The 19,311-nt window shown below is 33.4% G+C and overlaps 1 protein-coding gene, 1 long non-coding RNA gene and 1 pseudogene across 2 annotated transcripts in view; 2 read left to right on the top strand and 1 right to left on the bottom strand.

Annotated features, from left to right (window-relative positions):
- The first annotated feature begins 623 nt into the window (after positions 1 to 623).
- On the top strand, positions 624 to 4,109 carry LOC143589193 (WD repeat-containing protein 26 homolog). The gene is made up of 3 exons (XM_077070026.1): positions 624 to 1,652; positions 2,354 to 2,977; positions 3,605 to 4,109. The coding sequence occupies exons 1-3, from the start codon at positions 786 to 788 to the stop codon at positions 3,806 to 3,808; spliced, it is 1,695 nt and encodes a 564-aa protein (XP_076926141.1). The 5' UTR covers positions 624 to 785; the 3' UTR covers positions 3,809 to 4,109.
- A 9,050-nt stretch (positions 4,110 to 13,159) lies between these two features.
- LOC143589186 (uncharacterized) overlaps positions 13,160 to 19,311 on the top strand; it is a 28,390-nt gene continuing 22,238 nt past the window's right edge. Inside the window, exon 1 of the long non-coding RNA XR_013145228.1 lies at positions 13,160 to 13,919. This is a non-coding gene — a long non-coding RNA (uncharacterized LOC143589186). The remainder of the gene's footprint in view (positions 13,920 to 19,311) is intronic.
- LOC143589184 (F-box/FBD/LRR-repeat protein At1g13570-like) lies at positions 16,830 to 17,792 on the bottom strand (annotated as a pseudogene).

Below are 19,311 nucleotides of genomic sequence, written 5' to 3'. Positions count from 1 at the left end.
ATTTACATTTTTACAACAAAAAGAAATACAAATTTATATAAAGCAATTACATTTTAAAATAATTAATTATGAAATCTTATGTCAATTTTCTTTTTAGTTTAAAATTTTGGTATAAGATACCCAACTAATTTATAATCTATTACACAAAACACATTTATAAAAAAAAATGCAAAATAAATGGGTAAAAACGGGTCAATTCACAAACCCATGGGTTGACCTGAACCCGACTTGTTTAGCTAAACGGGTTCGCGTATTTGAAACTAACCCGACCCGAACCTGAAAATCTTGCAAGACACGCGAACCTGAACATGAACAACGTGTTTGTGGGTTGACCCGAACACGCCCCGTTTAACCCGATTTAAAAAATATATAATTTTACATAAAAAATTTATATAAAATAATTACAATTTAATTATAACATCTTGTGTCAAAATTATTACAGTATTTTTTTTAGTTTTAAGTTTTAGCATAAGATACCCAACCAGTTTAATTTATTACACAAAACACATTTAAAAAAAGTGTAAAATAAATGGGTCAACCCGCAAAGTCATCGGTTTGACCAAACCCGACCTGTTTAGCTAAATGGAAACTAACCCGAACCCGTTTATACCAAACCGAAACCCACGAATTTCGTGTTTGGTTTGTGTTTTCGTGTCGTGTCGCAAATTTACACACTTTATACTCGAGTTGGTGTTATTTAACTTATTTTACTTTCTAACTTCTTTATTCAGGAAATTATTTGCAGCTAAAAAATCTCTGTGTTCATATGGATTGATTGGCAATTCATGAGAGGTGTAAAAAATGAAGAACCGCCTGCAAAACGTTTGAAACCATCCTATAGCGATCTTTCAAACGGAAATTTACTAAAATACCCTTCATCTCGCTCAATGGGTTCTTCACTGGCCCGGACCGTAAATGATGAGTTAATCGGTTCAACAGGAGTTAAAAAGGCTGAGTTTGTTCGGATCATAACCGAAGCATTATACTCTCTCGGGTATAATAAAACCGCTGCTTATCTTGAACAAGAATCAGGAGTACCTTTGCATTCATCCAAAGTTACGATTTTTATTAAACAAATTCTTGACGGTTGTTGGGACGAAAGCTTAGCTTCTTTGCATAAGATTGGCATAGTAGACGAAACCGTTATTAAATTAGCATGCTTTATAATATTACAACAGAAGTTCTTAGAGCTTTTGGACGATGAAAAGATTACGGACGCTTTGCAAACATTAAGGACCGAAATAGAACCTCTTTCGGTAAACACAATCAGGGTCCGAGAGCTTTCTTCCCTCGTTTTGTCCCGTTCATATCTGGTCAACAATGGTCAAAATTTGGTCAAGTCAAAGGCCAGGTCAAAGCTACTTGAGGACTTACAGAAGTTATTACCTTCTACAATGATGACACCGGATAAAAGATTGCTGCAATTAGTAGAACAAGCTATTGACTCGCAGCATGTTAACTGTTTGTTTCATAATTCTTTATTCGGTGAAAATTCGTTGTTCAGTGATCATCGTTGTGGAAAAGATAGTGCTCCTGCAAAAACCGTGCAGATTCTGCATGATCATCGTGACGAAGTTTGGTACTTGAAGTTTTCTAAAAACGGGAAGTATTTGGCTTCGTCGTCTAGTGATTGTTCTGCAATTATTTGGGAGGTAATATAAAATTTTGTTATTATTTAGCTAATCATTTTTTATTCTATAAATCAAGATACTTTTGTTTGAACAGCCACACTTTTATTTAGCTAACTCATTTCATTCAAAGATTTAGATTATTATAGTGATATTGTTTACATAATCCGTTTTATTTCGTTTGTTAATAGTTAAAGAGAAAATTGCATAAATGGTTCTTGTGGTTTGACTTTGACCATATTGCATGTTCGGTCTTCATATTTAAAATTGCAAAGTTAGTCCAAATATTTGTGAGAGGGTTGCACGTTTTTGGAATGTTTGGACTAAGATATCTATTTTTAAAATCTGGGGACCAAACTTGCAATATGGTAAAACCCTAGGGACCATTTATGCAATTTTTTGTAAAAAGAATTACAAATTTGTTAGACTGTGTGTAGTGGAGGGGCTACAAAATTGGACGACTTGCGTCATGTGGCGCCCAGTCAGCAAATGGTGGGTTTTTGTTTTAGGGGTGTAAAGGTGTTGTAGCCATATATATATATTATATCACACACACACACATATAATAATAATAATAATAATAATAAACAAACATGGATAGCAGGCGATAATTATTTATCGCCCCCCCCCCCCAAAAAAAAAAAACTACGGAAAGGCTTATAGAAAGTTTAATTATCTGTTTAACTATGTGGCCTATTAATATCTTCTATCTTTTGTTGTTAAAGGTTAATCTGGATGGTAGACTCGTGTTGAAGCATAGATTAACGGGACACCAAAAGCCCGTTTCAAGTGTTTCATGGAGCCCGTGTGATAATCAAATCTTAACGTGTGGTCTAGAGGAAGTTATCAGGCGTTGGGACGTTTCATCGGGTGAATGTCTGCAAGTTTATGAAAAAGGTCTTGTCGGTTCGGTTTCTTGCAGTTGGTGTCCAAATGGAAAATATATTATCTCGGGTTTAACGGATAAAACCGTAATCATGTGGGATTTGGATGGAAATCAGAAAGACTGCTTTGAAGGACAAAAAACTATTAAAATCTCGGACATACAAATGACGGTTGATGGGAAAGTAGTAACGGTTTTTAAGGATAATGTGATACTTATTCTTGACAAAGATTCAGGGGTCGAAAAGTGGATCAAAGAGGATGAAACCATAGTTTCGTTTACATTATCCGAGGATAATAAGTTGTTGGTTAGTCTTGCGAATGAAGAGTTACACCTTTGGAATATTCATGGTGAAACTCGACTTGTTTCAAAGTACAAGGGTCATAAACGTTCTCGTTTTATTGTTAGAGCCTGCTTTGGTGGATTTCAGCAAGCGTTTATCGCCAGTGGCAGTGAAGATTCACAGGTATATATAATATAGGATCAGGATCATGTGAGAACTTTTTTGAAATTGAGAACTTTGAAAACCATTTTAGACCACAAAAAACCCAAAAATTTTAAAAAATCATAAAAAAAAAAAAACTCAAAAACGAAAAGTAAAAAAACCGAACTTCTAATTTATCATTTTCATTAAAAAAAAAGCTCTCGGTTTAGCTAAATTATACACATATGTATAATATGTACATATTTGTACATACATGTTTTTTATATACACATATGTACAATTTAAGGTAAATGATAATGTACATATGCGTACATTGCGTAATTAGAGATTAAATGAAATTATACACGTGTATAATACGAAGTGTTTTTTTTTTTATTTTTTTTTATGAAACCGGAATGAAATATAAGAATTTTGGTTTCTTTACTTTTTAAAATATTTTGTTTTATAATTTTTTAAATAATATTTTTAGAGGTTTTTTTTGTGGCTCAAAATGGTTCTCAAAATTCTCAATTTCCAAAGGGTTCTCTTAGGATCCTTACCATATATATATATATATTTACCGGGCATTTGTTAAAAAACGCTCTATCGACTTTTGCTGAATATATATTTTTGTTATTAATCGCCTTAACTTTTATAACGTGCGTGTAGGTTTACATATGGCACAAAAGATCCGGAGAGCTTATTGAAACATTGAGAGGTCATTCGGGTGCTGTAAACTGTGTGAGCTGGAACCCGGTCAACCCACATATGCTGGCCTCGGGTAGTGATGACCGAACCATACGGATTTGGGGTTTAAATCATGTGGGCCCCGGTTCTAATAGTCGCATTAGTTATTGCAATGGAGCAACTTAAGGATTTCATACTCCTAATTAAGAGAGGTACCAAGAACTCACGTTACTCGTTTATCTTTCTTCGTATTGAGTTCATGTAAATACTTCGTACTCGGGCTTCCTTTATTATGATATTTTGAAATGCTCGTTTTTTATTGCGGTTTGTTTCATGTTTAGTTGATTTTGGTATGTGGATGTCACCTAAATATTATTACTATATACAATTAACAAGTTTGGTGCCGCAATTGACATATTAGGTCACTTGGCGGCACCGTATTGGTCGGCGACCATTTTTAGTTCAGTTACCATAATAAACGTAATGAAAACTGTTTTTTTTTTTGTTTTAGTTTTGAGGCTATAACAAATCTAAAAGGAACCAACCGAGTTCGTGCAATCTCGCAGCATTATTTAAAGCCCATAACCGACAACTCTACTAACCAACCCCCCTCCCCCCCCCGGGCTCACCTCAAGTTATATATATTTTCCGTTATTTAGTTCCGGTACCGTAAGGTACGTCATCAAAACCGACCGAATTCGTGTCAAGTTACCACCTCAATGCTCGGGATTGACAACGCTTGGGTTTTACCACTGCCTGGGTTTGCCAACCAAATAAACATCGTCTTAAATACTTTGTTTTCTTATATGTTAAAGTTTTAATATGTTAATTTGACGAATGATTTTTGGGATTTTTAACCCTCAAATTAATATATATTGTAACGAACGCAGCCGGTACCGACCGAATTCGTGTCGACTCATCGTGGTAACGCTCGGATTTTACCAACTCCCGGGTTTCAACGCTGGGGTTTTGTCAGCTGCCCCAGCTCAACGTGCCGGGTAGAAAAACTAGTTTAGTATATTACAATAAGAATCTCATACTCATATTTAAATTCCTTTTACAACGCATATATATACACGATCATAGTCATACAATGGAAGATTGTAACGGATATATACACGATCTTGAAAACATTTGGTTAATCAAACAAACTAGCAAACGAAACAACATCAAGAAGATCAATCTGAATCCCGGTTTCTAGGACAGAAGTGTTACGACGGTCTTCATGTTTAATATACGAGCCACGGGTGTCAGCTTCGTGTGGTGGTGGAGAGATGGCTGAAACGATATTGTTCCCGGTGAGTTCTTGAACAAGGGTCTTGAAGCTTGATGAGTGAGTAATGTAAACTTTGGGCTTCAAGCTGGTTAACTGACGGTGACGGTGGTGGTGTTCATGGTTGTTCGAGATTCTGGCAGAAGCTTTGATCATTTCCTTAGCCATTGAAACGTTTTCGTTATGACAGATCGATGAAAAGGTTATTGTTATCGGAGGATTCGAAGAGGTGTTGATATGAATTTGGACATGGTTATGTAGGCTTGTGTGTGAATAAAAACAGAAAATAAGATATTAAGAGATTCCTATAATAATAAGTTAATAATGACAGTTTTATCTCTTAGCACAAAACTGTAAACAAGAATCTTGTTAGATATGATCAGCAGGATAAACATAGTTGGATATTATATGTGAAAACTAGTAAACAAGAAGTTAATGGTTTCGGTTTTGGTTGGAACCGGTTCGTTTGGTCAACAATTGTCAAAACCGGTTTATGCTCAGGTTGAAACCAGTTTGTAACACCCCGACCAAAGGCGGATTATACATCGGGGCGCCACATATTGTTTCATTACTCGTGACACTATTGGGTGTCAATATTTAATAAATATATTCATTCGCGCACGCGCAACGTAAACATAAGATAACATAAATCATCATAAATCAATATATTATAAATCATAATAATAAAACAGCAATAACTTGTCTTGATACATTTTAATCTAGGTCCAAAATAAAGAAAACTTTCTACGTGTCCTCGAACTCCAAAACAGCTACTGCAAACCTGAACATGTGTTAAAATAAACGTCAAACACTTGCGTGTTGGTGAGAAATCAAGTTTAATAGATAATAATAGATAACAATAAACACTGCGCGCAACACGTGTATGTCTGGTGTTTAACAAGGGTGTAATCAGATTGTGATCAAGCCTAAATAGATCATAGTTCATAGTTCAATCCGTGCTCCCAAATGAGCACAAAAACAAGAAAACATCTGTGCAAGTGTAAACAAAGAAAACCGTAAACGATAGGTCTCCCGTGTTCATCTAATGGATCCATGAAAACTTCGGAATAGGCCGAACAAAGCGGTTAATGATACACACATACAAATAAACAGCCAAGTAAACGTCCTCAACACATGGGATACTGCGCGACTAAAGTTCATAAACCAGTTTAAGACTCAAGTTTGTACGAACACATGAACATCCCAAAACATTAAAAATAAAAAGGGATTAGGTACGAGATTACTCACTTGATAAACGATGCGGTGTAAGATAAAGCAAGAACCAACTTTAAACAAGCACAAGTTAACCTATAAATAAGATTATTGTTTTAATGATTTGTTTTAAGTCTTGATTATAAGTTAGCATAATTAATAAGTAAATTATTATATATAATATATATTACCGGAAAAGCAGGGCAGAACAGGAAGGAAGACGGAGGCAGAGAGGAGGACGGCAGAGAAAGCAAAGAGCAAGAGAGAACAGGAGAGATTAAGTGCTTTGTGTGTGTAGTGTTAGGAAAATAACATTATTATTTATAGAGAAACCCTAGGGAACACAATCCCTATAAAAGGGGAAAAGATCTCCAAAAAGTAAAAGATTCCAAAAGCAAAAGATATGGCAGCTGCAGGGGGCAAGATAAAGCTGACAGGGAACAGTAAACAGGCATGGGAGGGTCAGATAAAGGTACTGGTCAAGCATGGAAAAGCAGATCTCAAAAGATAATGTCAGTCACTTTTTCTGTCAACCAATGGGGTTGGTGCGCATGCTGCGCCAAAAGTGGCTTTTCAGACATAAGACAGGTTAGGTCAACAGCACAAAAGATAAGATATCAAAAGCAAACAAGCAAGTTAAAACAGAAAGGACACAAGACAGCGCGAGAAGGCTTCGAGCGCACGCGCGAGGGCGAAGGCAGACAGAGAAGGTCAAGAGTGCGCGAGCGCGAAGGCAGACAGAACCAACATTTGCGCGCCGCGGAAAGAACTATATTTCTAAGCACGCCGCGGGAAGAACTTCAATTCTAAGCGCGTCGCGAGAAGAACTATATTCCTTAGCGCGTCGCGGGAAGAACTAAAATCCTTAGCGCGCTGCGGGGACAGTTCGTCTCGCGTATTGCAGTAACAGGTGGTCTTCACGCAGGCTTTCTTGTAAGGGGTCTGGCGCTTGGAGCTGCGCAGACAACCTTAGGCGGGAAGGAACAAAGGACAGAAAAAGGTTAAGAGGGGTTCAAGGCTTAAGGGCGGGACGGCGACAAGAGGGAAAAGAAGGCGGAAAGAGAGAAGAAGAGGGACGGGACGGCGGAAAGAAAGAGAGAGAGAGGCGGGAAGGAAAAAAATATATTATTATTATTAAGAAGAAAAATATAAGTATAAATAAATATTAAATCACAAAAGAAAGAGATCGGGTCAGAGAAACGGGTACCTGGGTCGGGTCGGATCGGGGCAGATGTCACACAGTTTCTTGACCAGGTTACAATCGGTTTCGGTTCGGTTTGGAACTGGTTTTGGTGGAGCAAAATTACAAACCGGTTTATACATAATCGTTTCAAACCGGTTCGGTTTCTGTTTGACTTTCCGGTCGGTTCGGTTAACCGGTTTATCTGCCCGCCTCTAGTGTAAGGTGCCGCAAATATGCTCCTCTTGTATTTGGGATTTGTCGGAGTTATATACAAATTCGCGGTTGCCTAAAGGGAAAGAAAAAGTTTTCCATGCCGTTTGTCTCGTTAAAATTTGGTGTATCTAGAAGGCGAGGAATGAGAAAAAAATATTTGTCGGAGTTGTTTAAGGTTCAATTAACCGGTTTATTTGTGGAATTAAATATTTTCTTTTGATTTTGTTTTCTTAAATAGAAGGTATATAATCGTTAGAGTTAAGTGCCATTTTAGTACATGTGGTTTGATCAACTACGCAACTTTAGTACATATTTTTTATTTTGTGCAAATGGCTACCCCAGTTTCAAAAAACTTGCATTTTTAGTATTTTTTTATAACCCCGTCTATTTTTTCCGTTAAATTAGGGATAATTTGGTAACTTCGTTATTTTCTTTGTTTTTTTCTTTTCTTTTAAACGTTTATAGCTTATAAACCCTAAATCCCCAAATCAAAACATTAAAATCCAAATCCTAAATCCCAAAATATCGTAAAACCTCAAACCCTATGATGGATATGGAGAAAGGGTTTGGGGATTTAGGATTTGGATTTTAATGTTATGATTGTGGATTTGGCGTTTACAACATATAAGCGTTTAAAAGAAATGGAAAAAACAAAGAAAATAACGAAGTTACCAAATTATCTCTGACTTAACGGAAAAAATAAACGGAGTTAGAAAAAAAGTACTAAAAATGCAAGTTTTTTGAAACTGGGGTAGCAATTTGCACAAAATAAAAAATAAATACCAAAGTTGCATAATTGACCATACCATAGGTACTAAAATGACACTTAACTCAAATAACCTATATAGTTAATATCAACAATCAATAATAACTAGTAAGAAAAAAATAATAATATAAATTTATTCCCATGCTTTAATTTATTTATTTGAGTTATTTACATTCACATAGTCTTATTTCTAAATTCAAACCTGGCTTTGTTCACCACATAACTAACCGTGCGCAACCACTTGTGTAGGACGATCATTATGTATATACCTTGATACTTCTAGATTACGAGCCTCTTTTCGTATGTACAGAGCTATACATTTATTTTTATTTTTCGTTTTGGTAGTGTATAAAGATAAAATACAAATACAAATTTTATGTTAGTGTACACCTTCAACAAAAAATTTCCCTATACTATGAATTAGTTATAGTTTACTAATTTTATTATTCAATTGCAGTATGAATTAGTTATAGTTTACTAATTATATTATTCAATTAGTTATAGTTTACTAACTTTACAAAAAATTTCCCTATACTATGAATTAGTTATAGTCATTGTCATAGTCATAATCACACACCCTCTAATCTTATTTCTAAATTCAAACCTGGCTTTGTTCATCACATAACCAACCGCGCGCAACCACTTGTGTAGGACGATCATTATGTATATACCTTGATACTTCTTGACTACGAGCCTTTTGATACATAGAGAGCTATACATTTATTTTTCTTTTTGGTAGTGTAAAAAAATAAAATACAAATAAAACATTTATGTTAGTGTACACCTTGAACAAAAAATTTTCCTATACTATGAATTAGTTATAGTTTACTAATTTTATTATTCAATTGTCAGTATGAAAAAAGAAAAAGATATATAAATAGATAATGCATACGGACATACCCTTAACCAAAAAAGTTTACATCTACAATGACATGAGGCAATGAGGCATTCATAACTTAAGGTTGTGATTTTGTCATATAACCTCTTATTCGACAACAAAAGTTAAAACAAACACCTTACAATCCAACATATATAACAGATGTTTTATTACATTTTCCCACCACCGATCACGATTTGCGTTCTTTAAACCTGCAACATTCTAAAGATTTGTTGGCTAGCTAGCAAGATTTATAGAAAAAATATTCTCAATATTTGAAAACCACTTTTTTCAAGTTCTTGACAAAATTTGTTAATTATAGAAAATCAAGATGAAACCGACGTCAAGGAGAGTACTATAGGTACTTACTAAAACCGCTTCGGCAGATTATCAGTTTTCTCATGATCCTCCAATCTAACCGCCGGAAAGAGAGCCTACACATATAGCACAAGAACCTTGAGAAGTTAAAAAAATATAAGGAATATATATGTCATGGTGAATTATTTGTAAAAAGCTTACATCAAGTTCCTTCTGCACATTCTTGTCTCTCTTCTTCATGTTCCTCGGAAGCCTTTTTCCGGTCATACCATAATAATCTTCTTCAATCTCTTCTCTAGTAAGCGAGATCTTGAGCTTTGGCACACAATGCTTATCTTCAACTTTCTCTGAAGACTCAGACATCTTAATTTTCCCAATAGATTTACGTTTATCGGCAGTCTTTGGTTCCATTGTGGATGGTTTAGGCTTTTCATCATGTGTTGATTCAGAGTCATTTTGGAGCTTGGGCTGCGGTTTGTTTCTCGCCTGGTGTAGCTTCTTACTAGAGCTTGAATGAGACATCTTTTGTTTTTCCAGTATGAATTAATTAGCATAAGTTTAAGTATATATATTAGGGGATCATGTCACAAAATCATGAATTACATGTTAATTGTAAATTAATGAACCATATGGGATCACTAGTTTCACAAGGCTTCATCACATGTAGTGAACCTCTAAGATTGCTAAAACATGTGATACTAGAAAAAACATGAAACAAACTTTAGATTCCAACTCATGAATGTTACTAACTGAAATATAAGCAAATGAGTTTTCGCATGTAGTTCACAAGCATTTAAATTTCGTGACGTGTTACCAGCGGAATTTTAGTTTTTTAGTGAAACATAAGGGATCCTCACAAGTCACAACCTCCTCACTACTAAAACCATGTGTTACCCAAAACAACATGCAAAACAACAGTCTTTTAGAATGTAAAATAATACTTAGTTGTGTTATACGCGTCACCACTTTACTAATTTTCACAAGGCTTCCTAGCTAGTGCTAAATACGTTTTTATTTCACATTTACATAAAAGAACACGCTACTAAACAAATGAGTAACGTTGACGCTTCCGTCATTGAAAGTCCTTACCGACGAGTATTCGTTGATGAGGGTATGTTAGTTATATGGGCCTGTTAAATTGTTTGCCGCGTGATTAGTGAGGGTTTAACAATGGACAGATTTGCTAGAGATTACCTATAACTATTCTCTGGGCAGACAATCTATTTTTACACTAGACAAGTTTTCTCTGGTGCCTGCTTGCAGGGTCGTCCTTGAAAATTCACGTACCCCGCCTGAGCCTGAAAATTATGCCCTTTAATCTTGAACGAACTAAATACTTTAAACTAATTTTTTTTAACGACGATTAAAGTTATAATAATAAACATAACAATTAGCAAAATAATGATATTGGAATGAGTTTATGACATACCAAATAGATTATAAAGTGTTCAGGCATTATAAATATGTATATTATATATGAATTTTTCAAAATTTTCGTGCCTCCCAAAAACACATGCCCTAGACGAGCGCCCACATTGCCCACCCTCAAGGCCTCCCCTGCCTACAAGAGTCTAGTGGAGTATACACTATTACTGATGGTTTACCAAGGAAAACTTTAAGATATTACCGATAGACTTACCCGTTGGTAATTAAATTCCTATAAAAACAATTAAATATAATTATATGTTGAAATTTAAAAAAAAATCAGGAAAGAAAATTAATACAAAATCTAAAAATTAATACTAAATCTGGAAATGTATACAAAATCTCTAAGTTGATACAAAACTAGAATTTAAAATCAAATTAAAATAACTCTCGTGGCAATGTCTTGTTTTAGACTCGGTTTTAGAAATTTCTCGTGATGATTTTGTCTCAAGGTAGCTTTTAGCACATCTCGTGAAAAACATGTCGAAGTATCTAAGAGAGGGTTCAAATAGGTCTTGGAGAGAAATGCCAATATATAGTTGATGAGTGACAAGTCTTCGAAGAAGCGAATCATTGTATTTGAACATGATGACAAAGACTCCCGTAGTCAAAGGGTGACGTGAGAAGTGTTTATGTACAACGTGTGTGGTATAATCGTTTATCAACTTTTACCGAATCCCATAATTTTCGTATCAGCTTGTACGTCACTCTTTGTATACTGCCACGAGAATCACGTCCCTTATTTGCTTCTTTATGTGGATGACATAATCCTAACCGCCTCTAATCAGCTTTAAAATATGGTGTTTTATAAAGTCTGAATATACTGTTGTGACACCCTTATCTTTATCTACGCTCGATGTAAGTTTTGTTTAAAACACAATTTTCGTGTGATAATGTAAGATCCCTCCTTGGTGTTTTGAGTCAGACAAAAATCAGTATGGATATTTGACATCCCGTGTTAGTAAGGTTTACTCGGGGTGGGCTGTTCCAAACGCTTTGAAAAATGTATATACCCATTGATGGCCTATAAGCCCTTGGGTACATAGAAAGCTACCTAGACAATTTTTTTCCTTTTGAGAATATAAAAAGAGAGATAAAAATTTATTGGTGTAATATTGCATCAACAAAATCATTATGTTGTGTATAACTTGAACAAAAAAATATTCCATATACTATGAATCAGTATACATCTCTACTTTTCTCATTCATTAAAAAGTTAGAAAATATGGTAAAAACTCAAATGCGACGATTCATTACATGATTACAGATATAAAACTAGTTATGTGGTACGTTAAACAGTTGACAGGTATAAAACTAGTTATGTATATTCTTGATGACAAGATTTATTATACACTACTAGAAAACTAGTCATTTTCTCACAAAAACTTCCTACAAATTTCCTACGACAAGTAGTTCCAACAGATTTCCAACAAAAAAATAAGCTAAAACTTTGCTACAATATTATCTAATAAAAATTATGAATAGTTTTTGTAGGAAAGTTGTAGAAAGTTTACAACCACATGTTTTTGTAGCAATTTTGTAAGAAAAGTTGTTGGAAAACGGTTGAAAACGATCTTCAAGCATGTGTTTTTCCAACAACTTTTTTGTTAGAAAATTGTTAGAAACTGAATTTTTCCAACAAATTTCCTACAATTCGGTTGTAGAAAAACATCTCTTTTTCTAGTAGTGATAATAGTACTGTTTTTCTTATGTAAAGGTTATATTCAGTCTTCACTTTACCAAGTTTTTTTCGAATAGCCTTCAGGGGCCGAATACACCGATGTGTTGTGTGCGACTCAAAATGGACCACATTGCTAATAACAAGATGAATAAAGAAGTAGAATTATAGTAAGGCTACATGCACGGCTGAATTTGAGAAATGATCGGTGTAAACAAGCTACATTTATGACCGGATTTGAAAAGATTTTGTTACATCAAAACTCTTGAGATATTTACAAGATTTCTACTTAAAATAGCCGGATTTGGGTTAAAGCTCGTCCCTTAAGCTATGTGCGCGACTAAATAGCAATCCATATCGATCGAGCCCATATTCTAACTTTATCATGAGCATAAAGAACATCAAGTAAAACACATTCAAAGCTCATAAAGTGTGTGTGGAATTAAAATATGCACATGATAATGTTAACTTAATTACTTATGATTATGCATAATCAATACCCATAAACTAAGTGCAATTGTAAAGGAAATAGCATAATTAAAAAAACAAGTTTCACTTAGATAACTCAAGGCATCACCACATAAGTAACAAATTTATACAATGTTCTGCATTCCATGATTGTAATAACAATCTTATATTCCAAAGTAAGAAGCAAAATGTCACCTTAATATAAATATGAAGGAAATAAAAGGCAAGTTTAAAACAACTAAAATTAGGAAAGATGGATATCAACTACAGGGGAAGCTTGATATAGGTTCCGCACCTTATTGGCAAACTTCGACTTTTCATAAAACGTAATGTCAGTGCGAGGGCGAATAACAATCCTTTTTAAGAAAGGGGAACATGCAAGTAAATAGTTTAACAACCATAATTCATTCTCTGAACCTCTCGAATATTCAAACATCACACTTCGAAGCTGCAGCTGCTCCGTTGAATTGTAGCCTACTGGTGGACATGGGCGAGCATACTGAAAGAATAACCAGTATTCAAATACAAAATTAACTATATATGAATTATAAGATGAGCCGTATATAGGATACATACCCCGTTACTTGCCGTGATTTCAAAAATCTGTAGATTCGGGCAGATGCTAATCAAATCAAAAGCACATGTTAACTTTATACGATCGTCTAAGCATATGTTTAATAATTTAAGGGCCTTGAGGCTTGGAAAGGCGATACCGAACCTCTTGTTAATAACACGCTTTATAAACTACAAGAAAAGAATGTTATCAGATTAAGAAAAAAAAGGTTAAACTTCGAAGACACGGTTTTGCATTGTAAATTACCTTGCAACCACAAAAGTTCAACTCAAGCTCTTGAAGTATTGGAAGAGAAGCTAGAAACTCAAAAGTTGTATTATAACTATGATCATCCATCATAGTGTCAGGTTTACGCAATGATAAAGATAATATTTTCAGATTGTGAAGTTTTGCAATCTCAACTAGTTTTACTATCCTTGCATAAATAATATAATCAACTTTCAAAGTCTCGAGTAAGGGACACCGAGTAATAAACTCCCCTATTTCAGTGTTTTCTCCACGCAACTCTAAGCTCAGTAGGTTTGGAAAACCATTAAAAGTAGATGGAAGATTGAAACAACAATTAGAGTGTCAAATGTTTTAACTCTAAACACGAGAAAAAATGGGTAGGCAACTTCACTAATGTGCTAGACCAATTTTTAAGAGTGAGATCCTTTATTCTTTTTCTCGATAAGAACAAAATCCAGTAATTAATATCTTCAACATCCGATTTGGAGAAATTGTATTTATCTATGGAGAAGACAAACTTTGCAATGGCATCTCCAAGATGAAGTAGAAGAAGCCTACTTATAATTCTCCCATAATTATTTTTATTTTCTTCTTCTTTTGATAAATACTCAAAGAATGCCTCATCAAATACGAGGTGGCTAATCATAGCCCAATCCTTCAGTTTCTCGCCAAGATACTGGTCCTCACAGCATCTTGTAATGGCAACCGATCCAGAATATTGGTTAGCATGTTATCAGGCATGATGCTAATGAAATCTTGTGGTGCAAGCTTGGGTGCTATATGTGTCCCCTCCATTATTCTAACAAGAAGAAAGATATTGATCAAAAACACAAAGCACATAATGTTATAAGAGATTTAAAATAGTTCAATTTACAAAGGTAATTAATACTTGATTCTTGAATAAGTGTCACACAATATAACACATAGTTTGCATGTATTGCAGTAATCTTGTTACAAAACCTAGATTCGCAAACCTAGGTATCTAGTTAAGTTAACAATAATAATAATAATAATAATAATAATAATAATAATAATAATAATAATAATCGTTGTATATTCTACATAAGCAAGCAGTTGATGAAAACATATGATTAATTCTAACCTTGAAACAAAGAACGTGTTCGATCAAATTATTTTCGGCGGACTACTTTGTTAATATGACTGATTTTGATTTTCTCTTTTCTATCTTAATTTATAGCAAAATTACAAATTATGGAGCAGGCCCATTAATAGTTTGAAAAATTACACTCTTTTATTTTATTTTATTTTTTGTTTTTTATACTATTTACCTTACTTCTCTTTCCTTTTGTTTTTCTTCACCACTTTTATTTTATAAACTCAATTATTTAACTTGAACCTTTTTAAATTATTTTATTTATAAATTAACTGTTAACAATTATCATATATTTTTTTTTCGGTTTTAAAAGTATTATTAATTTTATTTATAGATTTCTTTTACGAGTTTTGGGGTAACCTGTAAGCCAAACCATTAGTAATGGTTAAATACTAAACTGAACTGTTGAAGTACATAATTGAAAAAACGAAATCGTTAATAGCAGTCAGGCCACATAAATCTACATGTTTGTTGTCAAACTCAGAGCCATCTTCGATCCCAAACAATGCTCGACCGGTGTATAGGGCATGGCCTTGATAAGGGCATGATTATTTTTATTTTTTGTAAAAAATTGTATATAAAAAATAACTTTAAACAGAACCAAAATGCCCAAAAATATATGTTTTTTAAGGAACCGTAACTTATAAAGGTTAGTCTGAACTTTTCCATTCACGTTTCCGACTTTCAATTTGACGGCTCTCAACATTAACCAAAACAACACAATCTCCAAATTGTTAAAATCACATAAACAAATCAATATCATAACAATTTTAAGCATGAAACATTATCTAAGGATGACTACTTTCGTTATTTTTTCAACCGCTTATAACTTTTTCATACGACATTATTTAAAATAATAATGCACCATAAATCGAGGATTTTTTTTAATCATTGATTTAGGTTCTGGCTATATAAAAATAACAACAAAATAAAAACAAAAAAAAATGTTTTTTTCTATAATATACAACACTTTTGTACTATATTTTTTTTGTTTAATATTTTTGTACTAAATCATTTGTGGATACACACTTTTAATACGTCTTTTGTGCTGAATTTTTTGTACCAAATTTATGCTAGATTTTTTTGTGTATTTGTATTGACATTTTCTTAATTATTAATCAACTAAGATCATGTATTTGTGAACAAACCTTTCATCAGTTGTTTTTATAAGCCAATGCCATACTACTATACTCTCATCATATAGTTAAATGTTTCTAAAAGACTGTAACCGCACCATCATGTCCGTTGATGCAGGGATTTTATACCCAAACTGTTTAAATCATTTTTTGTTTGTTTAGAGCATATTACACAATAGGGCCACACAAATATTCAGGATAAAAGAGAAGTTTAAAACAAATAAAATTACGATAGATCGATATCAACTACTGGGGAAGCCCGATGCAGCTTCAACAACTTCCTAGCGAACACCAACTTTTCATCCTCCGTAACAGAATAGTCTGGGTTGTGACGCACAACAAACATTTTTAAGACAGGGGAAGATGCAAGTAAATACTTTATCAAACATAATTCATTCTCTGAGCCTTTCAAACAAAAGAACATCACCATTTGAAGTTGCAATAGCCTCGTTGTATTGTACTACCTGAGGAGTTGAGGCATCATGCATTCATGCTGCAAGAATACATAGCTAACATTAAAATGCAAAACTGCATACGAGTTTATAAGACATGCAACATGATACTTACAAATTTATCTGATACGATTTCAAGAATATGTAGATTCGGGCAGCTCCTAATCAATTCAATAGCACATGATAACTGAATACCGCTTCGTAAATCTATGCATGGTAGTTTAAGAATTATGAGACATGGAAAAGTGATAGAGAACCTCTTGTTAGCAACAGCTGCTATAAACTACAAGAAAAGAATGTTATCAGATTATGAAAAAACGAGACTATGTTTTCGTAAATTAAACTTCAAAGACACAGTTTGGTAGTAAATATTAATTACCAAGCAGCCTACAAAGTTTAACTCGAGCACTTGAAGTTTTGGAAGGGAACCTAGAAGCTCGAAGATTGTACTCAAACTTGTACTTTCGTTATTGGGAAGATTACACATTGATAAAGATAATATTCTGAGATTTTCAAGTTTTGCAATCTCATCTATTTTGACTTTGCTTGTAGAACGAATACAATCCAGTGTCAACATCTCAAGTAAGGGACACCGAGTAATACCCTCCCCGCTAAGTGCAATGTCACTCCCATCCAACTGTAAGCTCAATAGATTCGGAAAACCATGAAAAGTAGGTGGAGGACTGAAACAACAATTATGAAGTTTCAAATGTTTCAACTCTATACACGAGAAAAGACGGGAAGGGAGCTTCAATGGTGTTTTATTATAACGCTCGAGAGTGAAGTCCTGAATTCCTTTACTAGACTAGAACAAAATCCAGTGACTGATATCTTCATCTTCAACATCAACATCCGCATAGGAGTCATAGTCTATTGAGAGGACAAAATTTGTAATGACACCTCTATGATGAAGAAGAAGCCTACTTATAATTTTCCCATATTTATTTTTATTTTTTGATAAATTCTCAAAGAAGTCATTATCAAATACGAGTTGGCTAAGCATAGTCCACTTAAACCTCCAGTTACTTGACAAGACGCTAGTCTTCACTGCATCTTGTAAAGGCAATCGATCCAGAATATTAGTTATCACGTTATCCGGCATGATGCTAATAAAATCATCTCCTGGTGCAAACTTGAACGTTTTATGTCTTGGGTGAATCAACTCCATTATTCTAAGAAAACAAATAGATGGAATATAAAAAAAATATTATTGACTTTCATAAACATACTCAAAACCTTAAATTTCCTGTTTACTTTTTTAGTACTAAAGCCTTATATTTGTGATTCACAAACCTAACGATTCTAACAAAACATAAACTAATTAATTAATTTAATTAATTATAACCCTGAAAGTTGAAACTACCTTAATCTTCCGATCAGAATTCTTACTTTTGGTTGGTTGGTGCGTGGTTTGATTATTAGGTTAATTTTGATTTGCTGTTTATAAAGGTTTTGGTTGAATGATTAATGGCCCATGGTTTCCTTTTGGGCTTATTTTAACTCTGCATAGTTTTCTCATCGTGTATCTACTATTATAATAAAAAAAAATTCATTTGTGCAACTTGGCACTTAATTCACCATATTTATGTCACTTGGCAAATTTTTGTTTAATTATTAAATAAATGATCATTAAAATTGGTAAATAGATTTGTAACCGACTCTTTCTTTAAATGTGTCCCTTATATTATGAATTAATTATTTAGTAATAACTAATAATAATTGTGTAACATTGTAAGGTAATATTATTGTAATTTTTGAGACTCCAAGAATGAAAATATCTTCACTGGACATGACTCACATGAGTGTATATAATTCTTCCATGAATCATCATCATTATTATTTAAAAAATAAGATTAAAGAACTTAGCTTAAAGAATCAGTGCTTAGTTTTTATTATTTCAATATGACAGTAATCTTTATAATTTATCATATTATATATACAAGTGTCCAATTCAAAACTAATTTGAAGTAGAAAATTGTGAGAATCACATAAACAATTATACATCATGCATTAAAAATATAATCAAATGTAGTGAAAGAGAGTATATATGTCTACATTTGTGTCATTTTGCAAGTTTTTATTTACAATCATTAAAACTATTTTTCTTTAAAAAAAATAATCAAAATTGATAAATGGGTATCCCGTAACCAACCCTTTGTTATATAAAAAAATTATATTAATTTCCATATAATTTATCACACATGCTAACTTTTCATGCCTACCTAAATCATATATATGACGTAATTGACTTTCTCCCTAAATGAAGTCAGACACAAAAAATTACAGTTTGAAATCGTATTTGGAGAATCAGAAATCAATGCATAATCTCATGCTATTCCATATATCAAATCTCAGTTACGTCAATTTATTGGTAAATACTTCATGATTTCTCCAAAAGTTGATAATAAACCTCTAAGGTTTACGATTTGCTTACTTTTTTTTATTTTGGTTGAATATATGATAATCTAGGTTAACGTCTTAAACTTTTTACAATATTATTGAATTTGTTAAACAGTATTTTCTAATTTCTATTACTATATATGTGTTTTATTGATGATTATGTTAAATTTGCTCATATCAATGGATCTCTGAACCCATAGGGTTCCCATGTAATTTTCAAATTGGGTAAAAAGTTTATGAGACTTTCAAACTTGATAAATTCGATGTAAATGTTTCGCTTATGACTAATTTTGAGAACCGGTAATGATGCATCTGTAGAACATGTCTACTTTGTTGATATAACTGATGAACTGTGTAATAATTTGTCTTTTT

This window comes from Bidens hawaiensis, unplaced genomic scaffold (genome assembly GCF_021521415.1).
Source record: "Bidens hawaiensis isolate Kalapana, Puna unplaced genomic scaffold, B.hawaiensis_p1.1 tig00037265_1, whole genome shotgun sequence".
Lineage (NCBI taxonomy): Eukaryota > Viridiplantae > Streptophyta > Magnoliopsida > Asterales > Asteraceae > Bidens > Bidens hawaiensis.
This window is presented reverse-complemented; position numbering and strand designations above follow the sequence as displayed.

Coding starts and splice junctions, on each gene's coding strand:
- LOC143589193 (XM_077070026.1), top strand. CDS start 786: ATGAGAGGTGTAAAAAATGAAGAACCGCCTGCAAAACGTTTGAAACCA. Junction 1,653..2,353: donor GTTCTGCAATTATTTGGGAG/GTAATATAAAAT, acceptor TTGTTGTTAAAG/GTTAATCTGGATGGTAGACT. Junction 2,978..3,604: donor GTGGCAGTGAAGATTCACAG/GTATATATAATA, acceptor ACGTGCGTGTAG/GTTTACATATGGCACAAAAG.